Source organism: Amblyomma maculatum, chromosome 5 (assembly GCF_055883805.1).
Source record: "Amblyomma maculatum isolate TAMU_Amacu chromosome 5, ASM5588380v1, whole genome shotgun sequence".
Taxonomy (NCBI): domain Eukaryota; kingdom Metazoa; phylum Arthropoda; class Arachnida; order Ixodida; family Ixodidae; genus Amblyomma; species Amblyomma maculatum.
In genome coordinates this window covers 85,493,622-85,512,981 of record NC_139348.1, presented here as the reverse complement: position 1 = coordinate 85,512,981, position 19,360 = coordinate 85,493,622, and the positions used below count along the sequence as shown (strand labels likewise).

Genomic DNA, 19,360 nt, shown 5'->3' with positions numbered 1-19,360 from the left:
GACCATACCGTGTCTCTCTTTCGAGCGCCAGGTGATTCAACATGAAGTTGACTAGATGCTGGCCGACGACATCATTGAGCCTTCAAACAGCCCCTGGGCGTCACTTGTTCTGCTAGTCCAAAAAAAGGGAGCCGGAGAACCTGCGTCGACTATTGCCGCCTTAACAAGTTGACCAGAAGAGACGTCTACCCTCTTCCGCGCATAGACGATGCAATTGATTGCTTACATGAAGACAGCTACTTTTCTTCCATCGACCTTCGCTCTGGCTACTGGCAAATCTCCGTCGATGAACGAGACCGCAAAAAAACAGCATTTATCACTGCTGACGGCCTCTACCAATCTAAAGTCATGCCTTTTGGCCTACATAACGCAACTTTCGAACGAATGATGGATTCGTTGTTGCGCGGCTTCAAGTGGACCACTTGTCTGTTACTTAGACGACGTCATTGTTTTCTCGTCTACTTTTGTCACCCACCTCTCTCGCCTTTCTACCATTCTCGTGCTATTCCACCGCGCCGGCCTTAAACTCAACTCAACAAATGCAGTTTCGGCCATTGGGAAATCAAAGTTCTTGGCCAATTAGTGAATGCTGCTGGTGTCCAGCCTGACGCAGATAAACTTCATGCCGTTCGTAGTTTTCCCACACCACGTTCATCTAGTGATGTTCGAAGTTTTCCTGGCTTGTGTTATTTCCGTCGTTTCGTCCAGAACTTCGCAGCTTTTGCTCGCCCTCTCACTGCCCTACTGAAAAAAAATGCACCTTTTTCTTGGGGCCCTGACCAAGCTGCAGCTTTCTCCGAACTTATCGCTGCTCTCACCAATCCACCCGTGTTGGCCCATTTCAACCCTTGGGGCCCCTAGAGAACTCTGCACTGACGCCAGTGGTCACGGCATTGGAGCTATCCTCGCTCAGCGACACCACGGCTGCACCAGAGTTATTGCGTATGTCAGCCCCCTACTACCAAGGGCAGAACAAAATTACTATATCACAGAAAGGGAGTACCTAGCTGTTGTTCGGGCTATTGCAAAATTCCACCCTTATTTCTTTGGATCATACTTTACTGTTATCACAGATAACCGTGCCTTATGCTAGCTATCTTCGCTCAAATACCCTACTGGACGTTTGGGACGCTGGGCGTTAAGATTGCAAGAATACACATTTTCCGTGCTCTCTAAGTCTGGTCGGCTTCACCAAGATGCAGACTGCTTGTCCCACCACCCGGTCGACCCTCCCAGCTCTACAGCCTGCAACAATAACGCATGCGTCCTGTTTTCATCGACCTTTCGCCACATAGCCGACGAACAGCGCTTGGACTCCGCGCTCGGGTCTATCATCGACCGTCTGACTACCGGCCAATCTCGTCCTGCCCTCGCCATGTTCGTACTCCAAGGGGACGCATTATACCGCCGCAATATGTGACCTAATGGCGCTGAGCTCTTGCTCGTCGTTCCGAAACATCTGCGCTCCACCATCCTGGAACAATTTCATGACGTTCCCACCGCTGGACATCTTGGCGTGTCCCGCACGTATGATAGCGTGCGCCGACGTTTTTATTGGCCGGGCCTCTATCGCTCAGTTCAACATTATGTGGCCGCATGTGAGCTATGCAAGCGTCGGAAAAAACCATCCGCATTGCCTTCAGGACACCTACAGCCAATATCCATCCCGACAGACCCGTTTTTCCGTGTTGGTGTTGATTTGCTCGGACCCTTCCGGTTCTCTGCGTCTGGCAACAAAGGGATCACGTTCCGCCATTACCCGCGCGATCCCAACCATCTGCGCTACAGACGTCGCTGATTTCCTCCTCTACGACGTGATACTACAACACGGTGCCGCTTGTGAACTACTTACGAATCGTGGTCGCTGCTTCCTCTCCAGAGAGTTGACAAGCTACTTCGTGTGTGCACCGTCCGCCACAAATTTACCACTGCCTATCATCCTCAGACCAACGGCTTGACAGAACGCCTCAACCGTACGCTCACAGATATGTTATCATGTATGTATCCGGCGACCATCGGGATTGGGACATTAATCTAACCTTTGTAACATTTGCCTATAACTCTTCTTGTCATGACACCGCTGGCTACTCTCCCTTTTTCTGCTCTTTGGCCGACACCCATTCCTCCCCTTTGATACATCGCTAACCACTACTGATGCCGCCACTAGTACTTACACTGATGATGCCATCTCCCGTGCTAAAGATGCTCCCCACATTGCTCGCGACACGCTCTGCCCCCCAAGGCTTCCAGCAATCCCCTTATAACAGTCGCCATCGCGATGTGCACTACACCCCAGGATCTCTCGTTCTGTTCTTGCTCCCATCACGCCGGGTGGGATTGTGCGCAAAACGTCTACGACGCTACACAGGCCCCTACCATATCTTACGCCGAGCCCCCACGTCACATACAAAATCGAATCTTTATACCAGAAGTATTCTGCATCACAAGCTTCCGACATTGTGCATGTGACACGACTCAAGCCGTATTACTCACGCCCTGCTTCGTTTACCTAGAACGCACCGGGACTGTGCTTCTGTGGCGGGGTAATGTTATGCAGTGTACCATGCTGGCATTCAGCGAGTGAAGAAAGAAGTGCCTGGGTGTGTAGACGAAGACGACGCTCAGTGTTTAGTTTTGCGGTTAAGCGGTGCCCAGCGATATCAGAGTGGTGCTACCCATTGGTGCGTGATATCCACTCGTAACAATATATTTGCGATAAGCAGACCTAACAGACGGGTACATTGAATTGGCATCAGTGACGGCGTCACATGTCAAGGCACAAGAACAGAAGAGGAAGCAGGGACAGCGATGTCGTTGGAAAGCGAGGATGGGTGCAGCTGGAGCAAAGGTTGTGTGTACGAGAGTGTACCTAAGCGGCCACAAATCATTTGAGCATGTGCGCAGTCGATAATGGCACGACGCTTAGACCAAAGGGCCCATCAAAAGATTATTTCATGAGAAGAGTGAGTTGGAACGATTTAATTGTCTAGGAGAGGCCTTGTATGATGCTTTAGGTTTGAATTCGAAGAACACTCAAAATATTCACTTTTTATAGCAATACAGATGTTTCGCTAAAATGAGCTTTTCTGTTCTTTCACTTGTCACAACAGTGCGTCGATGTTTTTTTGTTAAGGGCTGATAAATGTGCCCTTGGTGTAATTAGGAATGCAGATGTTTATCTGGGATTTCACTGCTGGATACACCTTAACAGTAAAAAATCAGATGCCCTTCAAGCAGAGTAGAGGTCCACAAACCATTCCAGTAGCTCCGTCGGCAAGGCGCTGAGCCTCATTGTCTTCAACCTGCCTGCCTCCTACAATGTCGACTTGAAACCATTAAATACAGCATATATTTAGCAAGCCCAACAATCTACATTATCTATGATCACTGCGACACCATTTTGGTAGCTCAGCGCAGCCTTTGTTATAAGGTGATATTTTTCTTTGAAATATTTGACTACTCCATGATTCATGAAGTACGGGATAATGTGCAATGACATGTATGCTGTTCATTAATTGCTTTTGGTGGTTTTCTATTTGAATGTTGGGGCTGAAACGTGGAGGCTAACCAACAGGGTTCTACTTAAGTTGAGGACAACTCAGAGGGCTATGGAACGAAAAATTGTAGGGGTAACATTAAGAGTTAGGAAGTGTGCAGAGTGGGTCAGAGAAATAACTCAAGTTACCGACATTCTAGTGGAAATTAAGGAGAAGAAATGCGCATGGGCAGGACATGTAGTACGAAGAGAGGATAACCGATGGTCGCTTAGGGTAACAAACTGGATTCCAAGAGAAGTAAAGCGTAGCAGGGGGCGGCAGAAAGTTAAGTGGGCAGACGAGGTTAAGAAGTTCGCAGGGGTCAAGTGGATGCTGTTAGCACAGAACTGGGTTAATTAGAGAAATACGGGACAGCCCTTCGCCCTGCAGTGGGTATAGTCAGGCTGATTATGATGGCGATTATTTGAATGATCATTCTGAGTTTTACTCGGTGCAGTAAGGCTCGTGTTGTAATTTTATTTTTTTTTGTCTTCTACAGATGCCTTGCGTGCAAGCAGGAATGGCATTTTCTAATTCCCAGAATTTCATCAGAAAAAACTTGCCAGCTTCGTTATATCGAGATGGCAACAGGAATAAGCGATTCGCGGAGCCAGTCGATCATTTCTAAGCCGGAACTGTTTCTAATCCAGCCCAACCTCTCAACAGTTCGGTGCTTCAAAGCAGCATAGACCCAACTACCTGGAGAAACCAAGCCAACGTGCAAGAATTCTTCCTCTGTTTTTTCTTAAGTATCCAAGAGTCGCTTATCAGTATGGGCTACTTTAAAATGCAGGCAGCTAAATATGTGTTACAAAATGCGTATATTTTTAGAATGAATATATATTGGATATTGAAAGCCTGTTCATTCCGACGCAACAGCCAATAGTTGCACCCTTCATTTCCCTGGGCATTTTGCCAGCAGGAACTCAAGTATGTATCTAAGCATCAATTTTTTCATCAATTTGCCGTCTCCTTTCCTTATTTTCTTATTTTGCTCTATTCGCCTGAAATTAAAAAGATTAATTGAACAATTTGCATACAAATTTAATTGTGTATCGCTCCTTGCAGGCTAAAAAAGGGAAATCAAGTCGCATATCCCTGCAGGATAACCTGCTGCAAGCCTTGACAGTGGCTATCGAATACGCAGGAGTACAATGCGCCATGAAAGGAAAAGCCTGTGATAGGCCCGAATAGGGAAAGCCACGAGTTTGCCAGCATTTAAAATGTATTTGGAAAAGAGATGACTTCCTGCATTGGGTATGAAAGGAAAAGCCGAAGATAAGCCGATAATGGTATTGCCAAACTGTGCGTGTGATGGCTCGGTGTTGACATGAACGAGGGACCAGCAATGAGATATGTAGTAAACTCCCCGAAAGCAAGTGTAGGTATGATATTGATGCCAACTCTTTACTATTGGACGTACATCGGTGCGAATGTGGTGTGCTGCTTGGAAACCTGACAGAGATTGCCTGTTCCCATGCCGCTCCATGTCTTTCGTACGGAATGTTTTATCACCTTCGTCTTTTTTCATCTTTGTATAGGCGAACGAAATATGTGCTTCATGGTTGGCTGCTTTGGAAAGCATACATTTATAATGCAACCTACACATTAGTTCTTTTTCCGAGCGTATGGACTGTTTTCCTACTTTGAGGCATAATTCGCCGAAGAGCCTGATTATTAATTTTGCTTGTTTGCCATTTTACAAAATAATTTTATCTGTGGCTCTCTTGGTTTGCAGTCGTGTCCTTCCTGATGCCTTCAGGTGTTAGTGTTTTTACTCTTTTTTGCAGCGTATTCTAGCACCACCACTATTATCACTTGACGCAAGGGTATGCTCATTTGTTCTCGGTTTCGTGGACGTGTATAATCAGCGGAATAAAGCTTTTTGCACCGCCTTTTAATTCTTCATGTCTTAAAACATTGTGTTGAAATTTGCTCTGGGGAAGGGAAAGCGCAGTACCTGTCTATACTCAAGATCAATCGGACTCAGCTCAATGTCATTTGGAGTCGATTATGGTCACGCGGACGCATTTAGGAGAAATCCGAAACTCCCCATGGAGTTTCCTAATAAGTCATAAGCTTTAAGTCTCATAAACTATAAATTATGCCTTGTGGCTTGTGGCAAACTTTTCTATTTAAACGTGTCTCAGAAATTGGTCTACACAAGCGTATACATTGAATACAGCGGAAAACATATTACAACCAAACTGCGAAAAAGAACATTTCTTAGCAACAACAAGGCTTCGAGGAGAATCCAGCAAGTGGGTTTAAACAATGTGACCATGAAAACAAATATTACTGCAACAAATCTCAGAACATTTTGAAACAATGGCTAAATTATGGGCACGAAAGAATGTCACAATGCGGGAAACTATTCAGCACAGCCGATTTCCACATGGTGTAGAAGCTGATATCCATTAAAAACGCGTCATGATGACCGCAGCTGCCAAAGGTTGTATTGACCGCATTACGTAGCACTTGTATTTTTAAAAGCAGAACGAATTTCTCCCTTTTCGATGGTTTGAAAATTCCGAAAGTGCCAAAGCATAAATTTTAGAAATAATTGTATACCTTTTTGCTTTTAGATTCAGTTTTTCAACAATGGCAGGCCAATTTTTCTGGTTGGATTCACCAGTGATGCAATACCGGCGGTGGAATGCCTTAAAGCTACTACTAAAGTAGAATCAGACGGCGGAATAGCTACCACGCTGGAATATATAGAACCAGATGATGTAAGTCCCATGCTAAGAACTATAAAAATAGCTTAGCAGTATTAAAGTGTTGAAAAATTTACTTGATTCAGTGGTGGTAATTTATATTAGACTGTAAAATAAAAATAAAGTGGTGCCGTACGAGACTAGCCACCAACATTCTATATTTTCAATGTGAGGTAATTTGCTCCTGCAGGGCAGCCATTGAAGGCTTCAAGTTTGTTGCCGCCGCTTAGAGAAGAGCACCTTAAACTGTGTGTTCGCCGCCAAAGAAGCAATTTTCCGCAAAATTCCACTCTCATCGCAAAACAACCGTTCCATGAGTAGCATTTGGTACCTGTGTGGATATGTTCATTTTCAATATTTGCATGCGATGCGGCTACATCATTCTGGAGACTCGCCTCACTTATTCGTTCACCGCGGCGAACGCGTAATTTTCTTGCTCGATACGAAGAGGTACTTCTAACCCGCACGCACAACCCTATCACTCGGGTCGCTTAACTTTCGATTCAAAAAGCTATTTGAAAGCGCCTAAGGCTTATTTAGTAAACACGAATTGGCAGCAGGGAGAATCTCCAGTATCAGAGGGCCATTTTGCTATGCCGCCGCTTCACATAGGGTATAATGCTGTTGCATATTTCAGGTTAAAGTGTACACAATGACATATCTAAGGCTGCTGTCCATTCAGTTTATAACCATTGCTTTGAATTATCGTCTTCGCGTCTGCTGAAAAACAATACCTGCTTGCAGGGCGCGTAGACGCAGGAGCAGCGTAGCAAGACATTTTCCATTGAAATCATGATTGTGCAGATTTTTTTTCTGTAGCCAAATAAGGAAAACTTTAAGAAAGTCGATCAAATTACTGACTTGCAGTTCTAGTCGAATTAACCGTGCGAATCAGTCCTGTATATCAATAGAGGCTTGGCTTAGTTCCCGCTTATACAATCAGGTGTGCAACCAAGACATAAAGTTACTAAAAGCTTCTTTTCCAGATGAAGCAACTTACCACTAGATTTATTCATTAGTTTATTTAGAGTACCTCATAAACCCACGAGAGGCAGTACATCAGGAGTTTTCCAGCGATGCCGCTTGAGTCGCTATGAGAAAAGAGGAGTATCTATACTGGGCAGTTATGTGGTTTGGACAATAAGGAGTTGCACGAAAGCTACTACTTGCTCTGTTACTCAACCAAGTAAGAGAGGCGTATTCCAATGTTGCTGTGTTTTATAGCTGACGCAGGGCGCATGATTTCAGCGCACCTGCCATTCCTCCATAGGATAACTAACAGAAAGTGTGGAACGTTATAGTCCCCTAAAAAACGTTATGTCACTAATGGCACGCGTTAGTCATTGCTATCATGCTGCAGCGCGGTCCGGACAAAGGAGACTCATGGAGCTTAATTCCTTCTACCACCCTTATGGTCAGCCTCATTTTACTTGGCGCCTACGAGCGACCATGGATAATATACAATTTGCTGGGCTAGCACACTTAGTCGCACATATTTACGCCTATAAGTGGCAATGTGTAGACTAGTATAGTACCTCTGTATCGCGCCGTCTTCTGGGTGCACGCGTAGCGTTTATGGATCACACCTGGCTTGAGAAAGCTTCATCTGAACGTGCACCGCCGAAATGAACACACTTTCTGCTGCTTTATAGCCGTGCCAGTGGAACATAAAATCTCAAATGAATTGCTGTCAATGCGCTACAGGCCGCGGAAACAAGGTCGAGATAAAAGGTCGTACAATTTTTGCGTGCTTGAACATTTGAATGTGTAGCATTTTTAAAACTATAATATTGCCAAACGAGGTAATCAGGTGGCAATGTTGTTTGAAATTTGAAGTTTATTGTATTTCAAAGGTTAACAAAACATGAATACAGAAGGAGGTCCCAAAGTCAAGGACTGCGGAACGGGACCTCCTATGATGATTATTGAAAAGAAATACATATTGAGCAGTTGCAGAAATTATGCAATATTTCGCATCAGTGGGTTGGGGCGAATGAAACATGAATTAGTACAGGCACTATTGATGTAATAACAAAGAATAAACACCTAAGCACATAAAGAAAACATAGGAAACAATTCATAAAAAGATATAAAGGATAACACTGGAACAGATTACCTTGAAAATTACGATAAGTGTGATAACAAAAACTGACGAAGAGCGGATTTAAGGGCAAAAATAGTTAATGATTGTTTGATAGTTGTAGGTAATGAATTCCAAAGAGTGGTAGCAGAGAATCGGACTGATTGTTTCCCATAATTAGTGTTTGGTTTAGGCAGCAAGAAGTTGTTGTTGTTGGCGAAACGTGTGTCCGTACGACGCGGAATTTGATCATTGGTGGTTAGTGAGAATGGAAGTAGCTCTAACAGATTTGTACATTAGGATACATAAACTTTAGTCGATTATTTTCTTCACAGAAAGAATATTGTGTGATTGGAGCAAACGAAGGGCATTTTCCGAGCGGTGACTATACGTAATAATGCGTATAGCTTGATTTTGGATAATTTGTAGGGAAGATAAGTGCGAAGGGTACGTGTTTCCCCAAGATGAAATGCAGTACTGAATGTGAGTGTGGGTGAACGAGTAATATAGAGAAATGAGCGTAGGAATATCAAAATACGGCCGAACTTTAATTAGCACTCTAATGCCATAAGCCATTTTACGAGAAATAGATGTGATGTGAGTCCGAAATTTTACATGTTTATCAAGTTCCACACCTAAAAATGACACATGATCAGAAGCAAAAATAGAGTTAGAGCCGATGTTAACAGACGGGGTTTCGCAGATAATTTTATGAGATGAGCTGAAAACTATAAAACTACATTTGGATGCATTAATGGACAGCATATTAACCCGGCACCAGCTTAATATATTGTCTGCATCAGCATTCAGTTTTTCAACCACCATGTTTATGTGTGAACCCGAGGTTAAGATGATGGTGTCATCTGGATAAAGAAAACAGTTAGAATTACTAAGGCGCACAGGGCGGTCATTAATGTACAATAAAAATAAGAGAGGACCAAGAAGTGAACCTTGCGGAACTCCAATGTTTGTGGTCTTGTATTTTGAATATGTCTCTGATATGAATACCGCTTGTTTTCTTTCGAATAAATAGCTTTTGATTAGAGTAAGGGCAGGCCCAGTTATTCCGATAGCGTCAAGCTTATTGAATAGAATAGTATGGTTAAGGGAATCAAATGCTTTGGAGAGATCGATTAATAATGCACCAGCGATGTTACCCGCATCAATGACGGATTTAATTTGATCAGTGAGAGCGATCACAGCTAATTCAGTAGAGAATCCTAATCTAAAACCAAATTGGTTAGGCGAGAGAATGTCAAATTTAGATAAATAGGTATTTAGTCGGACAACAATGGCTTTTTCGATGATTTTACTGAAAAATGACAGATTAGCTATAGGGCGGTAATTGGAAATGTTATGCTTATCTCCCTTTTTGAAGATAGGAAGGAGCTTAGTCTTTTTCAACGCAGTAGGAAAAATTCCGGATTTGAACACCAGGTTAATAATGTGAGCGAGGATAACGCAAATGAGATGAGCAATCATCTTTACGTGAGAAGAATGCATATTATCCAGACCTGGACTGGTGTCGTTCAGATTGTGTATTATTTTGCAGATCTCGTCAGGTGACACAGGAAAAAAGAAAATGCTATGGGGAGATCGTTGTAATGTATTACTTGTAGCAATGTTAGAATTACCTGATGGTAAATCAAATGAGTCACTAAACGCTTCAACAATGTCTACCGGGTTGCTAAATGTTTTCTCGCCTGAAGAAATTGCAGATATGGGAACTTTTGTGGTGGTTCTGTTTAGGAATGCTTTAATAATTTTCCACTTTTTAGCGTCATTTCCGGCTAGATTTAACTCTCTTTCATAGTATTTTTTCTTAGCTGTTGAGAGGAGCATGCTTAATATATTAGAATAATTCTTATAGCGTACTAGAAGTCTCATGTTGAATAGTTGTTTTTGGCTCTTTTTATAGAGGTTATCTTTTTTCCTTAAACTGTTTAATAGGCTGGAAGACATCCAGGGATTAATCGGAGCTGAATATTTTTTATTGCGCATAGATACAGTGGAGCATAGATTAACAGCATTATAGATAATAAGAAAGAACTGGTTAAATGCATTATCAGCGTCTTCAATGACCTTGATTACTGAACAGTCAACACTGGCAATCCGTTCAAGGCATAATGCAGCACTCAGTGCTTTTTTAATGCGGAGTGTATGCCTAGCCTGGTTAACATAGTTATCCAGCTGAATAAAAATAGGGCAGTGATCAGTTCAATCAGCCTCTATGACACCTGCGTCGGGGGCGGTTATTAGGTTGGATAAGGCGTGATCTATAAGTGAGCTTGAACCACTCGCCCAAACGCGTGTCGGAATGGTAATAAGATTTTCAAAACCATGAGTGTTTAAAACATCCAAGTAATCTTTATGTGAAGGGCAGTTGGGGTCTAATGTGTTAATGTTGATGTCTCCCATTATAATTACATTTTTGCGTTCCATAGATAACGCGCTTAAGACTGAGTGTAAAGCTGAACAGAAATCTTTGACAGGAGACGAGGGTGATAGATATACGCAACCAATGATTAATTTTTTTTTTATCTCGTGAAAAGAAAGATTCATTCGGTTCAATCCACACAGATTCACAGTTTATCACTACAAGAGCTAGATCCAGTCGGCGACGATAATGATAGCTAGAAGAAATAAAGATTGCTGTGTCGCCATGAGCGCTGTCGTTACGATGGCAGTATTCTGCTCTATAAGAAGGTAACGAGTATAGTTCTTTGTCTGTTTCGAACAGCCAAGTCTCGCTGACGCAGATAACGGAGAACTGGTGTTGAGTAGCTGATAATAAGTTAGCAATGTCGTCCGAATGGTTTCTTAGACTTCGTGCATTATAATGAATTAAAGATCTACAAGAAGGGGAAAGATAAGATTTTAGGTTTGAAGGCGTGAAGTACGAAGCCATCCTAATGAACGAGATGGGCAGAAAAAAAGTACACAATCTTAGGTGAAGATCGACAGATCGGACTCAGATTTAATACGGAAGACATGGCTATTCTCTGACTTACGTGGCAAAATTTGACAGTTTTTCGTCCAGAGATACAGCCATCCCTTTTCTTTCTTGAGTGCGCGTGCCTTAGTGAGAAGGTTTTGTTTTCCATGGTCAGGTGGTCATTTACGTATATTGGATGCTTTGCTTCCCCTGAGAAACCAATGCTACCAGTGTCAAGCCGTGCCTTGCGAGCCCTTTCCAAGAAGTCATTTCTTTTGGAGCGGGAAATGAATCTAGCAATAATGTTCTGCCCTGACTGTGCAGGGACCCGGTGAACGATATCCAAGTCAGAAGCGTCAACAGGGCAGCTAATTATCTCTCCAATTGACGCCACAATAGCAGCGCAGTCTTCGCCCTGTGTGCACGGGACACCTTTGATTTCTATGTTATTGATTCTGGAATATTGATCTTGATTAGCGATGCGATTTTTAAGCATTTCGTTTTCGACTTTGAGAGCTTTGTTAGCAGCCCAAAGTTCAGCTTGAGTGTCCTGAACTTTTTCCACCATATCATGCAAGAGCGTGAGGCTAGAATCCATGTCAGAAACTTCCTTATTCAATCCACTCATGTCAACTCCAGATTCCTGAAGCTTGACAGTTACCTTTGCAACCAGTTGATTAACTAGTTCACTCATCCTGATCTCAAACATAGCTTCCAAGTTCTCTATTTGTTTTGCTAGTTCGGCATTGGCTGGCATCGTGAAAAAAGGTGCATAAAGTACACAGCGACGCAAACAGAGTTAGCAGCAGCAGTGGTTGCAAGTCTAGGTTGACTAAAGAACAAGAGAGTAAAGGCACCAACCTGGGTGAACAGTAAAAGATGCTTAGTGGTAGATTCGATGACCGCAACCACTGCTGAAATGAAGCTGGGGTACAAGAGGCGATGGCTTTTAAGGCTGCAAGCAGGAAGTTCGCGCAGGCGCTTCAGCGAAGGCACAATTCCGGAAGGTGACGTCTCGAAGATGACTATTCAGTTCGCGTTCGTTGACACGTGGCGGGGCGCAGACCAACTTGCAGGAAAACTGAATGAAGTACAGGTACTTGGGACGTGCAGGGGCTTGGAAATCTGGGTGAACAGTAAAAGATGCTTAGCGGTAGATTCTATGACCGCAACCACTGCTGCAATGGTTTGGAAAATGCAGCACATCCAGTATAAGGCAATAAAAAGGCACTACCAGCTATCCCAGGCGCGTAGATTTGTGTTTGTGCACCGCTAAGCGATCCTTTTACTTTGCCTAGGCTTATCGCCCGTGGAACCGAGATGTGTTTGTTTTCGCGGCCTACAGTGCCCTTTACTGGAGATCATTGGCAATCGCGGCACTCATAGACACTCACAAATAGACGCCTGTCCTGTGTGTCTGTTTGCGAGTGTCTGTTTGTTAGCGCTGTGAATATTTACCTTTCATCGGTATGCGTCGCTTGTGGTTTCAAAAGCTGCCCCTTCAAGCGTTCTAGACAAAAGTGCGGACGCTAGTACCAATAGAAGTTTTAAACTAAAATGCTTCTCTCAACAAGTGCGCCGGGAAACCAATTTGTCAGTTTCTTTTTGAGTATGTACGGCATATTTAGATTTGTTTCACAGAATATATGTTCTTAAAATGGGGACCTGAGTTTTCCTTCAGAATATCCACCGTCTACCTCATAGTTTCGATAGTGTGTGTTTGTACTATTATACGCAAGGCATTTTACACTTACATAATAAATATTTTATACTAATCCAGAGTGTGGCATTTGAAAATTTGTTATAGTCTTTGCTGTTGACAACTGTTGATTTGTACAATAAAGGTACCAAAACGTCAAACGTGTGTTTATTTTATTGGAGCTGATGGCGCCCTAGTAGGCAGTAACGTCATAAGCATAGGATAACCTTCTGGAAAGCGGGAAAATGTGCTTTCAGTGGTGTTGCTCCCCCATGGTCAGAAATAAAACACCTAATGTTTTTACTTTCCAGTGTTGCGCGATCAGCACAACGCTGCTTCGCTTATGTTTTGCTTCATTGCGTCTCCAGTTGGTGCAGAACCAATTCCTGCATGTAAAATGCGACGTTTGTGCTCTGGGCGCAAATAGCGTCGTTCAACTGCAGAAATAAATGCTGAAACCACGAGGCCTTTAAAATTAACCTTGATATTATGTGTCTAAAGCTACATTTGCATTTTGGCGTAGCGAGGAATATTATATTCTTCAAAACATCGTCAGTCAACCATTCATTCAATCTTTTCGCTGATTTCTTTACTCTTCTCTCTTTCCTCTCTGCATTGTATTTTGCAACTGCAAGGTAGAACATTTGTTGCCTCTCTAATTCGACATTAAATACAAACACCAAAATTATCTACTAAGTATTTCCGGTCGTCAGTCACTTCTCAATAACTGGCACGTTGTGTGCACTCTTCATTATAGGATTCTTAGTGAGAGTGCATGTATAAATTCTAAGTATGTATAATATGTTTCGGCCTTTTTTGCAAGTTGACTTATTAAGAAAAGCTTTTTATTACTGTAAAATAATTTACCCCTATACTTAATTTGAAAACAATCTGCTGATGTTTAATGCTTGAACTTTCAATATAGCCGAACAACGTTTTTAATGAGTCGTTACATGTCATGAAAATCTATTCAGTTGCGACTGTTTTATCAACCAGGAAGCGCTGGTCAATATAGCAGTTTTCTTTGTGCGCACTATGTACACACGGACACGCGAATATATTTTAGTGCGAAAAGTGGTTACAGTTCCGAGCTTTCACGAGTGATATAGATGCTCTTAAGCTTTAATAAAAAAAATATTTTTTTCAGGAAAGGTATCAAACGTGGAGCTGGAGGTGCGTACATTTCCATGCCGTCTTTTCTATATGTGCACGCAAGATATAAATGCAGGCCGAGAATAACAAAGCTCTTGAGGAGAACTTGGACAGCGTGGCTTTTAATGCACTTAAATATACATTTATTAGTTACTTAGGAATTGAAATAGCCTCAAGATGATTACATTGCACAAAGTGGTGCTTTTGCATGGGTGCGCTTTTAAAGGACGAAAGGTTGCTGCTTACACATTGAATGTCTACTTTAAAAAAGTTTTCAGAACAGGAACTCGAGCGCTTATGGAGTTAATTTTATGGAGCCTTAAACTGCATAATTCTCCTGAGGCTTCCACAAATTGTATGTGTTTTGTTTTCAATTACAGCCCTAGCACTTCGGACATGTGGGGAAAAAGCACTGCTTTTTCATAATGGTAATCTTTATCACGTATTTGTTTTAGGTCTCTTGGAATGAAATTCAACATTACTAACAGTAACGGAAAATATCTCATTAGTCTCTTGGGTGAGTGTTTCCTTATATTGTAAGGTAACGCGAAGGTCGGACTTGGGGAATCAGGCTTTATTACAGACCTGAAGCCTTGGTCGCACACTGCAGCCAAACACACTCCGCGATGACGATGGGTATCTACAAGAGGGAGCAGGATGAAGATGAAGCAGCACGTTCAGCAGTGTGGAAGATGAAGCGCCACACAATGCTCACACTATTTCGCCCGCGCAGTTCAAGCGGCCAGCCTGGCCGCAATTAGTCCGCAGGAATGCGCCGAACAAAAGGTTTCATACGTGAAACGTGGACAACTTCAGTGCCACGGTAACGACAGTCCGGAGGAGGGTAAACAGGGGAGACGCGATAGTTGACCGGGGAGGTTTTTGCAAGAACTGTGTAAGGACCAATGTAACGGTGCTGTAACTTGTCACAAAGGCCAGGAGTGCGTAATGGGGTCCAAAGTAGCACCTCGTCGCCGGGACGGAACGAAACTTGGCGATGGGTTGCATCATAGCGGTACTTGCGGTCTTCCTGGCTAGCTTCCGTGTTGACGCGAGCAAGCCGGCGTGATTTGGCCACTCGGGAAAGGAACTGGTCAGGAAGAGAGGATGAGGAACTGGCATGTGTAGAAAGAAAAGAGGCGTCAAGAAAGGTAGCGGGAGAACGGCCGTAAACGAGGAAAAACGGGGTGTAACCTGTGGTCCGCTGTACAGCCGTATTGTAGGCGAACGTAACAAAAGGAAGTATTACGTCCCAGTTTCGGTGGTCCTGGTCGACATACATAGACAACATGTCAGAAAGCGTGCGGTGGAACCGCTCAGTCAACCCATTGGTCTGCGGGTGATAGCTGGAGGTCAATTTGTGATGTGTGGTTGAGGCTTCAATAATTTCGGCTACAATCTTCGACAGAAATGTCCGACCACGATCGCTGAGAAGCACTTGAGGGGCCCCATGGCGCAGTACGAGCGATTCCAAAAAGAAGGTCGCGACCTCATGTGCTGAGCCATTAGGCAGGGAAGCGGTCTCAGCGTAGCGTGTTAGGTGGTCGACGGCGGTGACGATCCAGCGATTACCTCGTGCGGACAATGGAAGTGGCCCGTATAAGTCTATGCCAACAACGGCAAAAGGAGTAGCAGGGCAAGGTAGCGGCTGTAGTAGGCCAGCAGGAGGAGAAGTGGGCCGTTTGCGGCGCTGACATGGCAGACAAGAGGCGACGTATTTTGCCACACTTGAGGCGAGGCCTGGCCAGAAGAAACGGGCTTTCACGCGGTGGTAAGTTTTATGAAAGCCTAAGTGACCGGCTGTAGCATCATCGTGGAAAGCCGCCAGGATACGGGTGCGAAGCGCTCTCGGAATAACGGGGACCCAACGGGTGCCTTCGGAGCAATAAATATAACGGGAGAGCACGCCGTTGTCAAGTTTGAACTTTTGGAGTTGCCTGCGCATCCTAGCGGTAGGAGGGTGAGAAGCACCGGTGAGAAGGTTGATTAGGGAAATACAGTAGGGATCTGCTCGCTGGTTTGAAATAATGGCGTAGCGATCTGGAGCAGCGGCAAGAGTAGCACAGGTTAAGGTTGGGGCTCTGGACGACATTGGGACGTCGAGGGTGCACGCAGGAAGGCTCGAGGAAGCACTAGGTGGCGATTCTGATAGCGGGCAGCGGGAAAGAGCATCGGCATCTCGATGTTTGCGTCCCGATTTGAATATGACATCAAAGTGGTACTCCTGCAAACGCAGAATCCAACGGCCCAGGCGTCCAGTCAAATTTTTGAGGGTTGATAACCAGCACAGAGCGTGGTGATCGGTAACGATCGTGAAATGGCGGCCGTAGAGGTAGGGGCGGAATTTCTGAACTGCCCAAACGACGGCTAGGCACTCTTGCTCAGTGATGGTGTAGTTGCGTTCCGCTAGTGTTAGAGTTCGACTGGCAAACGCAATTACCTTTTCACGAGAAGCGGTATCACGTTGCAGAAGTATGGCGCCGATACCGAGGCTGCTGGCATCGGTGTGAAGAATGGTGGCAGCAGTGTCGTCGAAGTGAGCGAGAACAGGGTCCGAAGTGAGGGCATTCTTTAGGGTTTGGAAAGCTTTTTCGCATTCTTCGGACCAATTGAAAGTAGTACGGTCTGTAAGGAGGCGGTGGAGCGGTGCAGCAATGGTAGCGAAATTTCGAATGAAACGGCGAAAGTACGAAGACAGGCCAAGGAAACTGCGTAGTTCCTTAGTCCGCTGAGGGCGTGCAAAGTTCAAAACTGCAGCAAGCTTGTCAGGGTCGGGTCGAATGCCATCGCGGCTGACGAGGTGGCCCAGGATCTTGATTTCTTTCTTGGCGAAATTACACTTTTTTGTGTTCAGCTGGAGACCGGCGGATGCCAGGCACGTTAATACTTGATCAAGGCGGCATAAATGATCAGAAAAAGTCGCAGAGAAAATAACTATGTCGTCCAGGTAGCACAAGCATGTTTTCCACTTAAGTCCTCTAAGAACAGTGTCAATCATGCGCTCAAACGTAGCGGGGGCATTACAAAGTCCAAAAGGCATGACATTGAATTCGTAAAGCCCATCGGGAGTAGCGAATGCTGTTTTTTCTTTGTCGGCTTCGTGCATCGGTATCTGCCAGTAACCGGAACGCAAATCCAAAGTGGAGAAATATTCGGCGCCCTGAAGACAGTCGAGGGAGTCGTCAATTCGTGGCATAGGGTAAACATCTTTTCGAGTGACTTTGTTAAGTGCGCGGTAATCAACGCAAAAACGCACGGACCCATCCTTTTTTTTGACCAAGACGACCGGAGATGACCAGGGGCTAGCTGATGGCCGAATAATGTCTCGCCGGAGCATATCATTCACATTATCTTCTATGATTTTACGTTCTGATAAGGAAACACGGTAAGGGCGGCGGCTAACAATAGAAGTACCTTCTGTAATAATGCGGTGCTGTGCAGAAGACGTTCGGCCCAAGGTCGGAGAAGTGACATCAAAGGAGGCTTGGTGTTTTCGAAGTAATTCCTGCAAAGCTTGGTGGTGAGTCGCAGGAAGGTCAGGATTGATGGTGCCAAAGAGAACACAGAGAGAAGCATCGGAAGAAGCTGCTGGTGAGGAAGAGGGGGCGGTAAGGGTGGTGAGGGACACCGGGTGAATGTCCAGGACACAAGGAAAACATGTCCCTTTAGTCAGCACAATGGGCTCTGGGGAAGTGTTCGAAGCAGCGACAAGCGCTGTGCCATGCTCAAACCGAACAAGACTTGGTGGTAGCGCGATTCCGCGGGTCAGATGGCGATCAGAAGGCACGATTAGCACATCTCCGTTATCAATGTCAGCAGAAGTAAGCGCGACAAGTTGTTCGCATCCAGGGGGCAACACTGAGTTAGTAGCGGCAAGCAGGCGATAACGGGGCTCGGGATGTTCAGAAGACGGATCGCTCTCGTTCATGTAAATGATCCTGTCGCGACACGAAATGCTGGCTGATGCGGCAGACAGAAAATCCCAGCCTAAAATAATTGGGTGAGCGCACGGTGACATCACGGCAAATTGTACATGGTGGCGGACACCGTCAACAAAAACTCGCACAGTACACTTAGCAGAAGGCCGAATTATTGCACCATTAGCTCCACGGAGTTCAGGTCCATCATAAGGCGTTTTCACTTTTCGCAAGCGGGAGCACAAGTCAGTGTGTATTACAGAAACAGCGGCGCCCGTGTCAACCAAAGCTTCAACAGATAATCCTTCAACCCGCACTAAAATAATATTCCAGGGACGTTCCGGAGGATTTTTGGGATGGCCGAAGAGTGCAGTTTTCCCTCCTAAAACTGCAGTGGTCAGTTTTCCGACAGGCGGGGGGTCGTCAGAGAAGCTTGACGGAGAGGCGAGGCTGAGCGGCGAAAAGGCGAAAGAGAACGGCGTCTTGAAGGCCTGTAACCAGCAGGCGGAGCGGGGCTTTCTGGCGGGGGTGATGAACGTCGGGGATAATCGGGGAATGAACGGTGGTTAGAGCCGGAAAAGCGAGGAGGGTAGTCTGCTTCAAATGATTCGTAGCCGCGGCGTTCATTCTGGAGCCTGCGATGACAGAAGCGGGAAATATGGCCTCGGTACCCGCAGTAATAACACACAGGGCGGGCTGGGCGCCAGTTGGGGTAGTATGTCGGCGCTGCGGCAGGTGGTGCCAATGCAGCGACATGAGCAGTGGTAGGCGCCGGTGGCGTAGGCGCTCCAACTGCGGGCGGCAAGGACGTGATCTGGGCGTACGTTGGCACCTGACAAATGGTAGGAGCGACCGATGTTGGCGGGGAATAGGTCATTGAGGCCAGCTCTTCTTTAACAATGCTACGCAGGCCGGCACTTGAATTATGTGGCTCAGATGCAGGGCGGCACAAATTACCTTGAGCCGAGAGCTCTTCACGAATTAATTCGCGAATAAGCACACGGAGGTCAGCTTCGGCAGTGAAACCAAATGAAGTGGGATCAGGCTGCAGGCGTATTGACTGTAGTTCGTCAAGGCGTTGACAAGTGGATATGATGGCATCGATTGTGGTAGGGTTCTGCACGGCCAGGGCGTTGTAGGAGAGTGGCCCAATACCTTTAAGGACGTGCCGAACCCGCTCGGCCTCTGGCATTGTGTCATTGATGCGCCGACAAAGTGAAAGTACATCTTCTATATAAGAGGTGTAGGTCTCATTAGGCCGCTGAAGTCGGGCTTCTAGCTTCTTCTTGGCGGACTCCGTGCGAACAGTAGGAGCGCAGAAAAT

General features: G+C 45.1%; 1 protein-coding gene across 1 annotated transcript in view; it reads left to right on the top strand.

Moving 5' to 3' along the window:
• Nucleotides 1–19,360, top strand: part of LOC146188625 (uncharacterized) — a 67,208-nt gene that overhangs the window by 35,522 nt on the left and 12,326 nt on the right. Inside the window, exons 2-4 of the mRNA XM_084605092.1 lie at nt 6,122–6,268; nt 14,115–14,140; nt 14,575–14,636. Of these exons, the coding sequence (XP_084461218.1) occupies nt 6,122–6,268; nt 14,115–14,140; nt 14,575–14,636 (235 nt within the window). The remainder of the gene's footprint in view (nt 1–6,121; nt 6,269–14,114; nt 14,141–14,574; nt 14,637–19,360) is intronic.